Source organism: Pieris brassicae, chromosome 6 (assembly GCF_905147105.1).
Source record: "Pieris brassicae chromosome 6, ilPieBrab1.1, whole genome shotgun sequence".
In the NCBI taxonomy this organism is placed as follows: domain Eukaryota; kingdom Metazoa; phylum Arthropoda; class Insecta; order Lepidoptera; family Pieridae; genus Pieris; species Pieris brassicae.
The window spans coordinates 10,497,933-10,514,080 of record NC_059670.1 but is presented as its reverse complement, the minus strand read 5'-3'; the positions used below and the strand labels follow the sequence as shown (position 1 = coordinate 10,514,080).

The following is a 16,148-nucleotide window of genomic DNA, read 5'->3' as shown; positions in this document are numbered from 1 at the left end:
TGTGACGGTAATCTTTTTTCGATCGCCGATAAAGAAGTTTCACTTCATAAATTGTTGCGTTATAACTCATGGGGTGTTGACGTCAGATTTATGTTCTGTTTCGTGATCATTTCCATTTTCTAATAGCCAAGTAGGTGATCAGACTTCCTTGAGCCCAACATACGCCGTCGAAGTTTAGGTTAAGGCATGCTGGACTTCTCGCGATGTATTCCATCACCATACCAGCGAATATTAAGTGCCAACATAGTCAGAATAATCAATAATCAAGACAAGCACACTAAATTCGCTGGGCCAATAGTGCACACCGCCTACCATAATCACGACAAAATTGATAGCTCCAAGATGATGTCAGCCTCTACTCTATTAATATATTTAAATGTCTCCTGTCAGTGTTTTATCGGTATCAGAACTGAGCCACCACATTCTACACCAACAGACCGACGCCTATGTTCCATTCTTCATGGCACGGCTATGCGTCGGGTTGTCTCTCACCCTAAAATATGGCGAGGAGGCCGATGGCTGGCCATGCGTGATACTCGTGAACGGTTGCTACTTGTGGTAACTGGTCCTACTTGAATTCGTGTACGCGGTTATGTTAGCTATTTCGACTATGTATTTGCTTGTTGTTCCCACGAGAATGTAAGTGCGTGATCCTATTTCACCATGCCTCTTGCTGAAAGAGGATCTTTGACAACCTGAGACAAAAAAAAATTGCTTTTAATTTATTATATTTATGTGGAACATGGTGTAATGGTTGCAGCTCCTTACAAACGTTGTTTAAAACAAAACAAAACCTTTGGCGATTAAAAAGAGTGGCGGAGAGTTTATTGCCAGTTCTTCTCTTCCGTTCTACGCCATTGATTTGAACTGAGCAGAGAACTGGCAGTTAATGTAAAATTAGAATCATTTAATGTATAGTTCTTTTTTTGACGTTCATAAATGTAAATTGTATTACCTATATGAATAAATGATTTTTGACTTTGACTTCTTACCTGGTTGACGTTGACGAAGGATCGTATCACTTGTTTTGGTGGTCTTTTTCGAACTGCAGAAGTCTTTAAGAATAGAACAAAGAACAGTTAAGGTAACAAGGCCGATCTGGCGTACCTTATTCTAAACCGAATTATACTTATACACAAATACTATATGCATTCACAATATTCTTAACTTAAATAAAATTAAAAATTAATAGATAAAAAATTTACCGTGGCTTTGTTGTGTGGCCGTTTACACCGTGGCTGGTTGTCGCGAAAAATTTCCTCCGAAACCTTCTAGAAAAATTACTAATAACAAAAAGTATAGAACTGTTAAAGGAGGTCTATGCCAAGATTTTTAAACCTCACACATTAGACAAATACGAGATCAAACTATTTAGTCCTATTTATTTATAGGTAAAAAAATGTGTTTATTATAATTATGTGTGTGTAAGATTTGGTAACCCTTTTTAAGTATTGTCTTATGTTAACATAACAGCTTTTACACATTCAAAGAAAACATTTTTTTAACTGGATTAAAGCTATTTGTATTATTATAAACTTATAATTATTTTTTTATAATTTTAAGTTAAAAAAATTCCGACGTTTTTTTTTCTTTTAACCCTTTTTAAGTATAACATACCTGTGTCAATATAAATATATTAAACACACACATATAAAACATACTTTAGATCTTTAGTGCGCATGTTTTCCCGGGGCTTAGGATAGGACACCTGACCTAGTAACAACATCAATATAATTGATAGCAAGGTGCATGTGCAGTAAATATCGACGGAGCCGCGTCACGCATGCGTCGCCTGCAATTCCCGGCCATCAAAGCTTAGGCTGCAGCCTCCCAGGCTGTACCACTCTTTAGAGACCTTCATTGGGTCCTAGTTGTGCGTACTTCTGGGTATGTATTATTTTCTATTTAATATTAATTGATAATTCACTATTAATTTAAATGATAAGCTTATAAGCAAAGGTTTTTTAACAATCTTGCGCAGCCGCATATTTCTTCTTTGGACTTCAAAAAAGAGGGTGTTAATTTATAATTAATATTATAACTTCTAATGTAATTTCCAATACCGACTAAGCAATTATGATAATATGTCCTTAATATACAATCTCTTCGTACTTGAAATCTCGCAAACACAAACTTTACATTGAAGTCTGGATTTCAATCTCTATTGGGAGTTACATACTAAGATATTTAGAATTTATATTTCTTTGTTTGCGCCACGGCCATAAAGTTGTAAAATAAGTTTATAGAACAGAGAAACGATCTACTCTTTTAATTCGTGTAAGCCATTGATTTTTGTGTGGAAAAGTACCGTTTGTCAATTCGTTACTCGTAGCAATTAGGTACGAGTCGTTATTGTATATGGAGCCCGGTCTTATAATTATTTAACTTATGAGCTTCGCGAAAATTTTATACTGATTATATAAACATACATCCTAATCCTATCATGCAATATTATAAATAATAATTATATCATATGTACCTACTATAAAAACTTATGTCAGGTCAAAATCGTGCTATGACGGAAAAAACTTGGAAAAAAAAACTCGGAAAAATCTAATCTAACTATAACATTATTGTCTAAATTTTCTTTGCGTTATCAAAATACTAGTTATTTATTTTTTTTATTTTTTGTCCTAAACCATAGTCTTTCAAATGATTTACCTATATTATCTATATTTGAGATATATGGCGACACATCTAATATAGGTAAATTACTGGGTGAGGCAGCTTCGCGCATGTCCTGAGTCCTGTTTTTGGCCCCTGGATATCTCGGAACTTCTGCGCATGCTTGATAACCTAGGATAGCTGGAGAACCGTATAATGTCAGGGTTTATACGTAAGTCTGAATATGGACCTGAGAGACTCGTAATATAATAATCAGTGTTACATAAATTTTAGAACAAATTTTGGGTGAGTAATATCTTTTAATACGGTCTATTCAAAATATCAATCATTATTACGACTCGTTGTTATTATTTAGACACGTATGATATAGAAACTGGGCGTTGGCGTTACTTCGTGTTGTACTTATAATATATATATGCTAATAGTCATGAGACATTCTTATTATTAGGGAATTAACACGAAATTAACTTCCGGTATATGTCAGAACATTTTTTTAATATTTTATTGTCTGAAACTATCACGTACGCTGTACGAAGTGTAATTTTCGCATAGAAATCTATTCGTACGCAACCGGGAATTAAACGCATGACTCTTAAGAGTTGGACTCGTAAGCCTCACCACTTAACAACACTGCTCATTAAACTTTTCCGGTATAAATAAATTTAAGCTTTTAACACACAATACAGTATTTACAATATTCTTAACCTAGTAATAATAATAATTGATAAATAGAACAATTTAATAAATAATAATAATGCTTTTTTAAATTTTTTATTAGTTTTAATCCATTAAATATAAGTGATTCATCAAGACAAAATAACTATTTTTTATGTCCGTAAGAATCTTGTAGACTTGAATATATGTCTTAGGCGAAATATATATCGATTTTCGTGTGGAACATTTGGTGTTAATACAGTAAAAACACATTCTTATTTTTATGTGTGTGTGTGTGATTTATATTATAGGTTAAGAAAATTTTATTGTTATGTTTAGGTTTTAATTAACGATTATCGTATTTATCGTTTATCTGAATTTTTTATCAACGCAATCAATCGCAATCGCAATCGATCGCAATCGCAATCGCTATCGCAATCAATCGCAATAAAACGCATTATTATCCTAAAACGACCCCGTGGCTCTGTGGTTAACGAAAATGGCGTATCACCTGGAGATATATATTTTTATAATTGTAGACAAAGAAAGACTGTGTTGTGACTTATGATTTTAATCATTTGAAGGTCTCAATTATATAAAAATACTGTATATCCGGTAGCTTCAAACTAGCGATGCATCGGTACGCCTTCCTGCCGATTCGATACCGATGCCGATAATCTTATAAAAATATCTTCGATACCAATACCAACGCTTATTGAATTCAAATTAAATTAAGGTAAAATATGTCAAGTTTCTTTAAATTTTATTAAAAAAATATGAACAGTCAAAAACTTTGAATAAGATTTAGTTATTAAAACTAACAATTAACCGTTATTATTAAATTAAAATAAAATAAATAACTGTTAAAATTAAAATTTACCTTGATAAGATTTTTGTAATTCTGTATTTTATTTAATTTGGTACCTATCGAAAAAATACTACGCCCGATACCAGTTAAAAGCCAATAAAAGTGTCTAGTGAAATGGAATACGGACAAAGCAAATGAGAGAGACAACAACTGAATAAATAGTGGGGATTCCTTGGGCATAGATAGTCCGTGCCTCGTTTGCAACGAAACAAAATGCGCGTTTACATTACTTATTAAAAGCGCGAAATTTGAAATGTATCGTTGTATCGGCAATATCGGCACACCCAAATCATCGAGATCGGTATCGTATGCATCCCTAGTTCAAACAGTCTGCTATTACTTTTTTAACAACATTCAGATCGGATGTAATTTCCAAATGACTGTTTTTTAATAATTCATTTGAAGAATTAAGACTCGGTTATAAATGAAGATCCGAAAATATCAACCAATACAAACGAACATTTATACATTAGCAATTATATCACCCAGTTACAAGTAAAAATATTCTTTGCTGTCAATTGTTTATTAAACAAAAAAATGAATTGAATTTTCATTAACGAAGTCATAGCCGTGTTTGACGTACACTGCTTAATGGATTCCAAATGTTGCATATATTTTTTCAAAGTGTTAAAGTGTGTTTCACCGTCGAGGTTAGATTTTTTTGTATATAATCGTGACGACCGTGAATCATCAAAGCTTACGTATGCTATTTGTTAATAATTCGTGATTTAATTATAATGGTACAAGGTTTGTATACAACTCACAGACCCTACGTCAAAATTAGCACGAAGAATCTTAAATCTACCCCGCAATATTTGTTATAAATAATTTTATTACAATTAATGAGTAGATAATTTATTTAGAACAACACAAAACATATAATATATTTTCTACAGTACAAGTTACAATATATTTGATCTAAAATGCATGATGACAATAACAGTGGAAATAAAATTTATAAAATAACAGGGGGTTACATGCAGGATGTTCACCTGCTGTTATCAAGGCTCGCAATTGGGTTACCGGCATTTTAAGTATTGGACGCTCTTTCCTTAAAGGATCAAAAAAATAAAAGTTGTTATTTAGTATTAATCTATTTAGTTAAAGTAAGTAACGAGTAAAGTTTAAACTTACGTTTATATCTTATAAAGAAGATCTAATTTACTATAGCGAGTTAATCAGGCTAAGTGTTTTACTATTTGTTTTGAAACCTTAACACGGATCATTGTCTAGACCATATTTTTTGGGATTATGAGATCCATTGTACTCTTTACATATGTTTCAATTGCTTTGCTTCTTTCCTCTAGTTTTCTATAAGTAATTTTATCTTATATAGTTTTGCACTTCTTGCGCTCGCCGTATCAAAAAGTTTTTCACACATGTTACCTGGAAGAGTTCGCTTGAAATCGACGAGGCTGCCAGTCGTCTTCCTTTTTATTTACTGATTTTAATTGTACTGTATTTCTATATTACTGCAACGATAATACAATTTGGAAAATAAATAAATATCTATCTAATAAATAATAATAAAGTCACTTTAATTCCATACTACAAATTACAATCTGATGTGTTAGCTTTGTTGATACACTAATCTACGTTAGTTATTATTATTTCCATCCATTGTTCTACAGTATGGACCCCTATGGGTACAGGCCTCCTTCTCAACTTTTGTATCAGTTTTTTTGCTTTCTCCATCCATTTCCCCCCAGAAACTTTTCCCGATGTTGTCGCATCATGGGATGTTTTATTTCCAGGTTAAATGGGCTAAGAAAATTCAACATGAGACAGTTAAAAACAAGTTTGTGGGTGGTAACCGTTGGGTCGATTTTAATCACATTGATAATCTACCACCTGTACAAAGCACCATATTCGACATCCGTACTGCCCCATCATACGACCTCAAAGTTCAATAAGGACCTGCACCAGGTCGCTGATAAACAGCAACCAGTGCCAATGAACCACATGCCATTAGACGAACTATACAAATTTGAAAATGAATCGGATTATTCTATGGAAGAGGACAATACCAACCGTAAATAATTTAATTTATTCAGACTAGCACAGGCCCCGTTCAAACTTGTATATGACTTACATACAATAGAAATATTGTATGAAAATGTTGGGCGAAAAATGAAGATGTCAGGCTGAAATTAAAAAGCACTTTTAGATGTTTGTAATTTAATTTATCAATTTAAACATAAATACTAAAACTATTCAAAATATTTCAGCCCATATGCTATGGACGCCTGGATGTAAAATTCCCCTCATGATGGTGTCATACAAGAAAAGAGAACGAAAAGTAAAACCTGATGTTTGCGGAAAACGATTGGTATTTTTAACAAGAATTGATTCCAGTAACATACGAGTGTTAATTAAAGATGATTTTTTAAAAAAGAATACAAGCTACAAAAACCATGAATGTTGCTTACGATTCTATATGAAGGGAGATGATGAAATCGAAGATAGTGATGAGTAAGTGAAATCTAAACATAATTCTGTTAGTTCTTAAAGATATATATGTATTTTTAATAATAATAATAAAATTATACACGACTTAATATTTAAACAGGTACAAGTAAGTTGATAGAAATTCCACACCATTTATACTTAAGAAATATAGTAATGAATATTTTTTTATATAGGTATTCAAGCTGTAACAAATGTGAAAATGGAGACACTTTTATGCTACAAAGCGACTTTGTAAACGTTCAATGCTTTGGTTACGATAGTCAAAACGAATCTCATGTGATTTACGATGATGTGTACGCTTTCTGCAAGAAGAAGAAACCCCAAAAGAAAAGGAAATGTGAAACGCGGTTCAACATACTAATGATAGGAATGGATTCCATGTCTTTACCCCGATTTGCTCAGACCATGACCGAAACACTCAACTTCATGAAAAGTAACTTCTGGTTAAGCTACAGGGGATATCATAAGGTACATTGCCTTATCACAAATCAATTATAATTGACAATTATCAGTATTTACTATTCCATGTAATTATTTATCAATATAATTTCAGGTTGATGATAACACATTCCCAAACTTAATGGCGATATTAACTGGTCTGAAGTTTCAAATATTTTCGGACAAGTGTCTGGGACAAATGGACCCCTGCAATGACCTACTACTTTGGACGACATTCAATTCTCTCGGATATGTTACAGCTTACGGAGAAGATTACGTGTCTCTGCCGGATACATTCAGCAAGAATTATACTTTGACAATCAAACCCACTGATCACTACATGAAACCTTTATTCAAAATGGCCGAAAAAACCAAGAATTGCGACGGAACACCATATTTATGTTCAGGCAAAGTTACATCTGGACAACAGTTACTTGATTATGCCTACGACTTCGCTATGACCTATAGAGATGATCCGTTTTTCGGATTGTTTTGGATGAACTCATTTAGTCACAATCCATCGAATCACCCAGAAGACGTCGACAAGATCTACGAAAATTTCTTGAACCGTCTCTTTTACACTGGCGTCCTGAAAAACACATTCGTTATATTTTTCAGTGACCACGGAGTACGATTTGGAAAGGATCGTTTGAATGTAGAGGGTTATTACGATGACCGAATGCCCTTGCTCTTCATCTTGCCACCCACATTATTTAAATCCAGATATCCCGAGAAATACAAGTCAATGATTGTGAATCAGTTTAGATTGGTCACCCCATATGACGTTTACAAAACGATGTTCGATATATATAAACTGTCTGATTGTAGGCCCAAGACAACCACAGAATACGTCACTAAAAAATTTAACAATCACGAAAGTCTTTTCAACATAGTTCCCGGAAATCGCACTTGTCAGGACGTACTGATTGAAGAGAAGTGGTGTAGTTGTCACAAACTGTATCCCCTCGCAGAGCACGACCCTAACGGCCTGAAAGTTGTTCACTTTGTTATGGATCACATCCAGAACAAGACTGACACAATTGTGACCAAACCATGCACAAGCTGCATGAAGACCAGCCTTGAGAGTGTTGAACGCATACACTTCTATTATGACGATGAGAAAGTTAACGTATATTACGTAATTTCAATTAAAATGACACCAGGAGAGATGGTTTATGAGGCAAAAGTATTACGTCGCGGTCTTGAAATGGAGCTTGTGGGTTCGATTAACATTATATCGGGTTACAAAGGCCTCGGATCCTGCACTGTCAGTAACAATTATAAAGATCGTATTTTCTGTGTATGTCATAATGATTGTTAGATGTAATCGCCCTTGAAAATACCTCTTTCGTAATTAATTTTTATCTATATACCTGGATCTTTTAAATTATTTACATTTTTATATGTTTAGTTAATACTATCGATTATTTTGACGAAATTTAATTTCGTTTGTCTGTGATACTTTTAGGTATTTTTATTGATATTTACTAATTGTAAGATTTTGTATGTTTAAAATGTCCGACTTGCATTTATTTTTATATGAGTATTTCCTATTTATCTACTTATCTAGACTTAGGAATTATACTATCGTAATTAACTTATAAATGTGAATTAGAAAATGTTCAAATCAAGTCTTTCTGATCTAATAATATTGGTGTTTTATTTGGACCTTTTAATTCCCCATTCCTTAAGAATTTTTGAGTTCTTTTTAATTAGCGTGACCTCACCTCGGAGTGAGTACAAAAAGTGGTGGTAGGATCGTGTATGCAATCATATTTATCAGTTACTATTCAGTTGGTCAGTTTGATTGATATGAAACGGACTCTTAGCAAAATTGGATTCGTGAATTACTGTTTGAAATGAGTGATGCTCTTTATCTGTGACAGATAATTAAAATGAAAGGTAAGAATTATCTAATTAAATTATTAATATATATGCAGTATTTAGCACTATTTTACAGTATATTATTTAATATATTATTAATTATTAGAAATTCTATCATTATTTCACCAAATTTCCATGTTTTGTAACTAAACATATTTTTTGCATCGGTTAAGAAATTCTCGAAATATATAACTTATATTAAATAACAATTTAAGTTAAATAATTAGTAATACGACTTACAAAATATGAAATGCTTACAATTTCCTATGACAGTTTTCCTTAAAAATTTAATTTCCTAGAATAAAAACTTACCAATAGATAGTAAATTAATTAAGTCCCGCGCTGTATATAATTCACAAACAAAATGTTTCATTTATAATGAAAGTGTATTAGTGTATATGTTAGTAGAGTAGGTATATTCGAAGCCGTTACATAAGTGAGTGTGCAAATAGCAATTAATTTGGAAGAAATTATATTATTAACACAACTTAAAAAATGTTCGAGTTGTGCGTATGGGTTATGCATGTTTATATATTATATAATATATTCATGTTTATGTATTATAAATAGATTAATACGTATATTTCACTTCACATACAATCATAAATATTCTTTAGAATTAGCACTATTCGTGAAACACTGTACACAAATCCGATCATTACTTTTTGTTGTTTCCAGAGTAACAGACGTTTAGGTATTAGGATCAAGAGCGAGTGTTGTAGCGGATTGGTGAGGTCGTAGGGTCGATTCACCTGTGCACCAATGGACTTTCTGTCTTTCTTCATTAAACACTCAATCGTACGGTGAAGGAAAATATCGTGAGGAAGACGTCATGTGCTGGGTACAGAAGGCTGGTCACAAACAGAATACCGACACAAATCTGAGACTCTAAAATGCGCTTCAGATCACAGGTATATCTAAGCCTCGAATGTTTAATACTGCTAAATGGCCGTCAATCTCGTGAAGCGTGACTTGACCTGTGCCAGATACAATAACACTTCTGCAGTCGCAATAACCGTCCACTCGTTGCCATGATTTCTTCCTTATACCAGCACGCCGTTTACGCTGGATTTTATCCAAAAACAGACCATAAAACATTAACTTAAACTTAAAATAGATGACTACAATGTACTATATATTAAATACAAATATAACCATTACAATATAGAATATGTTGCCCATTCAAGGTTGTAAAAGCGTCAAACAATAGAATATGTATTACCACCGACATACAAATGAAGGCTATAGATAAAGTTTATTTTTCACGAAAATTACTTTGTTACACCTACAAACAAATACTTAGAAAAGTTAAAATGTACCGAACACAATACAAGGCAAATAAATGTCTACATGTTTCTTAGATCACTTTCGATAAATAGTATTAATACTATAAATAGCGATAGCAATTGCGATCCCGACGTTTTTGTTCCGCCCACATCTTTTATTCTCAAATAAATATACGTTCGACAGGTAGGTGACGGCAGACCAAGCATTATGCACAACTCTTAAAAAGCCGGCCACGCACCGGCGACCCCTTTGGTATTGAGATTTATTTTAACGTCAGATGAGCCTCCAGCTCATTTGCCCCCTATAAAATTGTATTTTTTATTATCTATCTATAAATTTACAATAATAAAATTGTACGGATCAGATGTACTAGGCAAACATAACATATGAAACAGTCATTGTGTATGCAGGAAACACAATGTAAAAATGTTATTCTATTTCAACTAGAGCACTTACCTACATATCTATCACTAGAAGCATCCGGACACGTTAATATAATGGATATTACGCATACGCAATAAAATGTTTCCACTGGCATGATAATGTTATTTTTCATGTAACATATATTTCACCAAGGCCAAGTTTAACATCGGCATCAGCAGGTTTCCCCACATTACGCTTGCAGCACATTGTTTTATAAGTCAGAATTTTGTTGTGACATCTTGTGCTTTAAATTGAATGTCACATATGCGAGATCATTCAATCCCAGTCTACTGGGAATTTTTTTTATTAATCTCTATTTTTATGCTTATATTTAATGTATTTTGAAGAAAACTATAAGTATTCGGTTGTTTCAGATTGCGATGAACGTACGAAGAATTTCCTGTGTTTTTGTGATAACATCATGGATCACTTTTTCTCTATATTATTATGATACAATATATGGAGCTATCAAGCCAACAATAGAAATCTTAATCAGCGCCAATAAAGATTTAACTTTTGAAGAGATTTTAACATATAATGGTATGTACATTCTATGAAATCTAATTTACTGTTACTCTAAAAGCTTTTAAGGTATTTTTTTCCGCGCACTATGAGGAACCAGCTGCCCATTGAAGTATTTCCGAACTAATTCGACTTAGGGTCCTTCAATAAAACCGTACCAATTCTTAAAAGGCCTGCAACTCACTCGCGAGCCCTCTGGCATTCAGTGTCCATAGGCGGTGGTATGATCTGGGCCTCCTAGTCGCCTTTTATTAAAAAAAAAACTCCATTACCTATTTTTGTCTTTTCCTTATTCACCCGATAACTTGTTTTTTAATGTAACAAAATTCTGACTTTAGTATTGGTAGGTTGTCGTAGTTCTACGTTTGATTGGTCTAACTACAAATCAATAGATACTCTTTGTAATCTATTGATAGCATATTAATACATATTTTAGTTTCAGTCCCAACTAAATGACTAAAGTTTTAGTATGCACATACACGCAACATATATCGTTAGCCAATAAAAAGGAGACGAAAATAGTGTATTATATTTTTAGGTACAGAAGATGATTTAATTAAAACACCAGGATGTTACATACCAAATTACGGAATAACATTGAAATTCCGAGAAGCAAAAATAATTAAACATTTTTGCGGGACGAGAGCTGTTTTCATTGAGAAAATTTCTGAAGAATATTTATTAATCAATATTGATGATACAATTAACGAATACAGTAAAGGAAACGATTACAACTGTTGCTATCAATTTGTTACACCTGCACTCGTTGAAGGCATCACGGATCATAGAAAAATAAGGTTTGTTTACATATTATAATTCTAAATAATTTTGTGTAAATTGACTGATATTCGGAGTAGTTGCCATCTGGGCTCGGCGGTAGACGCCAAGCCTTTTGAGCAAATAAAGCCCTTTTTCAGAAAAATTGAAATTTTACCTACTGCTGAGTAGCTTCTCGGCCACAGATCTGCCTGATAGCGTACTTGAAAAGCTCCTTTGTAGGAGTCCTATAATCAATAAAATGACTAAAATATTAATTATTGTTTATTGATAGGAAAAAGTATTTATAAAATACGAAATAAATGCAGCTGTGGACGGATAATATTAAATACTAAAAATGAATACACATAAAATCATAATATTTGAGGCAAGACGATCTGTTCTATTTGTTGCGTCTGAACACATAAGCAATATAGTAAATACAGATATTTTAAAAGCAATTAACCTTTGATAATAGGTGTTAAAAAATAAAGACTAACACTAATTGAAATGAATTTGCCTTTTCAATCTTCTCACTCGGTGGTGTCAAGAAGTTTAATAGCCTCACATGATGCTGGAGCCTTTGTTCGTTGGCTCCAGCAGTCATTTTTATTATTGTGTCGCCGTCCTCTACATGAAGGTCCCGATGAAGGTCGTTATTGCGAATGTACCAGGAAGAATTGATAGATCCCCTGACCACTTTGTTTTGGCATTAGCTAAAAATTAAGTGATGCCATGAACTATATTAAAACATACTACAACAACTATGTTAATCGAATAGGCAAGTAGGTGATCAGCCTTCTGTGCCTGAGGCACGCCGTCGACTTTTTGGGTCTAAGGCAAGCCTCACGATGTTTTCCTTCACCGTTCGAGCTAATGTTAGATGCGCACATAGAAATAAAATCCATTGGTGCACAGCTGGGGATCGAACCTACGACCTCAGGGATGAGAGGCGCACGCTGAAGCCACTAGGCCAACATTGCTCATAATAAAACATACATTTACTGTAGGTATATTATTCACAGGTATTCATCTTGCGCGCCATTTGAAAATCAAACAAAAATAGAGCTACTAGAAGAAATAATCGTAGTAAAATGTACTACCAAATTAAAAGTAGTTTATGAAGATGCTTATATATTTGTAAAAAAATTAAAAAGAGAGGAATATGACGACTTAAATCATGAGAAACCATGGAACGTGCTAATTCTAGGAATGGACACGATGTCCAGAGCGCGTTTAATCAGTAGTATGCCAAAAACTGCACAATTATTACGAAATCATCACTGGCTGGACTTTCGGGCATATCAGAAAGTAAGTTATTTAATCTATTCAATAAAATATCGTTTTCGTTAACATTTCGATACCGATGGATTAACAATTTGATATGATGTTTATAATACATGAGACATGTACTAGTATTTTAATGTCTTAATTTGATAATCTATAATTGGAATTGTCGTTATTTAAATAAGGGTGTGACAATCAAAGCTAGGGAAATGTCTAATCATGCAACAATTTACTTCACTAACGTGTTTTTGCTATTGGACGTTGCAAGAAAACTAATACACGTAAAAATAATTCTATTTACAAACCGCCCATTGATTTCTTTGTACTTTATATGAGGAAAAATACACACAAATTACAAATATTTCAGGTCGGGTACAATACATTTCCCAACGTGATGGCCTTATTGACAGGAAGAAACCAGTCACAAGTACACACGGAGTGTCACAAGAGCTTGGATCAATGCAATGATATAATGTTGTGGAGTTATTTTAAGAAGGCCGGATATTACACTGCCAGTGGGGAGGATTTCTTGCGTCTCCCAGACACATTTACGAGATATGACGGGTTTAAAAACGCTCCCACCGATCATTACATGCGGCCATTCTTCCTTACAGGCGAAAATTCAATAGGAAACCTTGTTTGTACAAAGAAAAGACCTTCCGCCAATCATTTGTTAGATTACGCACTAGATTTTACGAATACGTATAAAAACGACAAATTCTTCGGAATGTTTTGGTTTAATTCCTTTAGCCATAATTTAAACAACGTACCTGAACTCATCGATTCGGATCTAGCAAAGTTTTTTGAGACCATTCATACAAATGGTATATTAAATAAAACTTTTATTTTATTTTTGAGCGATCACGGATTAAGATATGGCGAAATGAGAGTGCCATACGAATCTTATTACGAAGAACGGCTTCCAATGCTATATTTATGGGTGCCAAATAATTTAAGGAGAAGATACGAAATGTTTAAAAATTTACTTGTAAATCAGAGCAGACTAGTCACCCCATACGATATGTATGTTACCTTATTGAATATTCTAGAAATAGGTAATAACACCGAGAAAACCTCCAACGCATGTCCAAACTGCGTCAGTATTATCAACGAATTGTCTCGTAATAGAACGTGTTCAGATGCGCACGTCCACGAAAAATGGTGTAGTTGCCATCCCTTGACGAAAGCAACTAACGACGCCGCTATCAAAAACGCATTAGACGCAGCCATAGATGACATATATGATATTGTAAAAAACATCAAAACAAAAAACTGTATGCAATGTGCAGATCTCAAATTGAAGGACGTGTTACGTGCCCATAGTTACAAGGCTTCAAATGCGACCATTTTTGTTCTCGCGTTTCAAATGACACCAGGTGATGTGTCGTACGAAGCTAGTGTAGAACATAGAGGAGACAACTTTACAGTATTGGACACAACACAGACGATATCCGTGTATAACACAAGAGGAAATTGTGTCTTGAATCCCGTACATCGCGCCTATTGTATTTGCGTTAAGCGTTGTTAAATAAAAAAAATATATTTAATTTATTTATCACACTCCAATGACTCTTAAATTTAAATAAACTCCTATATAATTTAAAGTCCGTACTTAGAGTCGATCACTAAGACTACGGAAACATAAGATTTAAAGAAGCTCCTTAAATCATAATGGTCGACTCTGGAGTATGTTTTAAATTGTAATATTTAGAAACAATTCGATCTTAATATAGAACACATTGAAGAAAAAAACACATTAGAGGATTCACAATTTTCTTTTATTTTCAAAAACAGTCCCGTCTTGTGGTGCGTTCTAAGCCAGCACGAGTTAACTCAGGCTGTAAAAATTTTTAAAACTGGGGTAATCTGTTTTAATTAGTGCCGGATTAGCCATATAGCAAGAGTAGCAAATTCTACGGGCCGCCCTCCAACGTGCCCGTAATCGTAATAAAAAATATTACATAGGAGTACGTAATATATCTTGCTTCCCCTCCATTTAAAAATCTAAAACTAGATTTCGTCGTTAATTCGTAAAAATAAGTAGGTTTTTTACCGTTATGTTTTAATATTTAATTATAATCGATATATTTAGAGTAACATCTATACCACGCCTTTCAAGTGGGCAGATTTTTTTTTTATAAGAACGTCTTTATCATCTCACTTTGTTGACTATAGAGCACGATTTGCTTAAAGAAGTCTCTATTGTAAGTGTTACTATATCTAAATTTGTCGATCCAGATACTGAAAAATTTATTCTTAACGGCTTTGTTTTATTCAATATCCTAAACTTGAGAACCTAAAGCAAACCAAGGGCCCCTTGATAGAATTTGCTACAGGCCCCCCGCTGGCTTAATCCGGCACTGGTTTTAATCAATAAAATACATATTTTCTTCGAAACGGTACATATAAATTTAATTTTCTAAACTATGACTATCCTGCCCAAAGTCTCAAAATGTAGTATGCAGTATTAGTATATTGCATAGGTTAAAACGTCTAACGTTAAAAATAAATACGTCTGCACTAAATTAATATTTTTAGTGCAGCGTTCTCGTCGGTCACGCCATAAGGCTCACATACCCTTAAGGGTAAGGTTTTGAGTCTCGCTAAGTATAACTGCCGTTTGTCAAAAGTCTTGGACTTGACAAACCGAAGTCATACTTACCTAAGTCGACTCCAAGTGCTAGGGAAGCCTTAGTCATTTTCATTTTGGAAATTAATAACATCGATTACACACATTAAAGGCACGGTAACTATGTATAATACTTATCTTACACTTATTGTAAAAAGCTTATACACACTTGTTTTATTTAAATAGTGAGAAACAAACTTTATCAGACATAGCCAATTTATTTATACATAAAATCATACACATTTCACTTAACTAGTAAATTATATACTATACATTGTATGTATAAGTGTTTTTTGTACTAATTTA

General features: G+C 33.4%; 2 protein-coding genes across 5 annotated transcripts; both read left to right on the top strand.

Moving 5' to 3' along the window:
- The first annotated feature begins 1,826 nt into the window (after positions 1-1,826).
- On the top strand, positions 1,827-8,575 carry LOC123711362. 3 transcript variants are annotated; one of them, XM_045663916.1, is made up of 5 exons: positions 1,827-1,887; positions 5,902-6,179; positions 6,376-6,619; positions 6,790-7,084; positions 7,170-8,575. In XM_045663916.1, exons 2-5 carry the CDS (start codon positions 5,927-5,929, stop codon positions 8,373-8,375), a joined length of 1,998 nt encoding a protein of 665 aa, XP_045519872.1. In that variant the 5' UTR covers positions 1,827-1,887; positions 5,902-5,926; the 3' UTR covers positions 8,376-8,575. The 3 variants fall into 3 exon arrangements, with proteins under 3 accessions (XP_045519872.1, XP_045519870.1, XP_045519871.1); XM_045663914.1 differs by lacking the exon at positions 1,827-1,887 and adding an exon at positions 2,772-2,910; XM_045663915.1 differs by lacking the exon at positions 1,827-1,887 and adding an exon at positions 4,780-4,797.
- Positions 8,576-8,855: 280 nt separating this feature from the next.
- Positions 8,856-14,775, top strand: LOC123711178. 2 transcript variants are annotated; one of them, XM_045663625.1, is made up of 6 exons: positions 8,856-8,956; positions 9,617-9,849; positions 11,023-11,188; positions 11,709-11,967; positions 12,952-13,237; positions 13,581-14,775. In XM_045663625.1, the coding sequence occupies exons 2-6, from the start codon at positions 9,832-9,834 to the stop codon at positions 14,739-14,741; spliced, it is 1,890 nt and encodes a 629-aa protein (XP_045519581.1). In that variant the 5' UTR covers positions 8,856-8,956; positions 9,617-9,831; the 3' UTR covers positions 14,742-14,775. The 2 variants fall into 2 exon arrangements, with proteins under 2 accessions (XP_045519581.1, XP_045519582.1); XM_045663626.1 differs by lacking the exon at positions 9,617-9,849.
- The last annotated feature ends 1,373 nt before the right edge of the window (positions 14,776-16,148 follow it).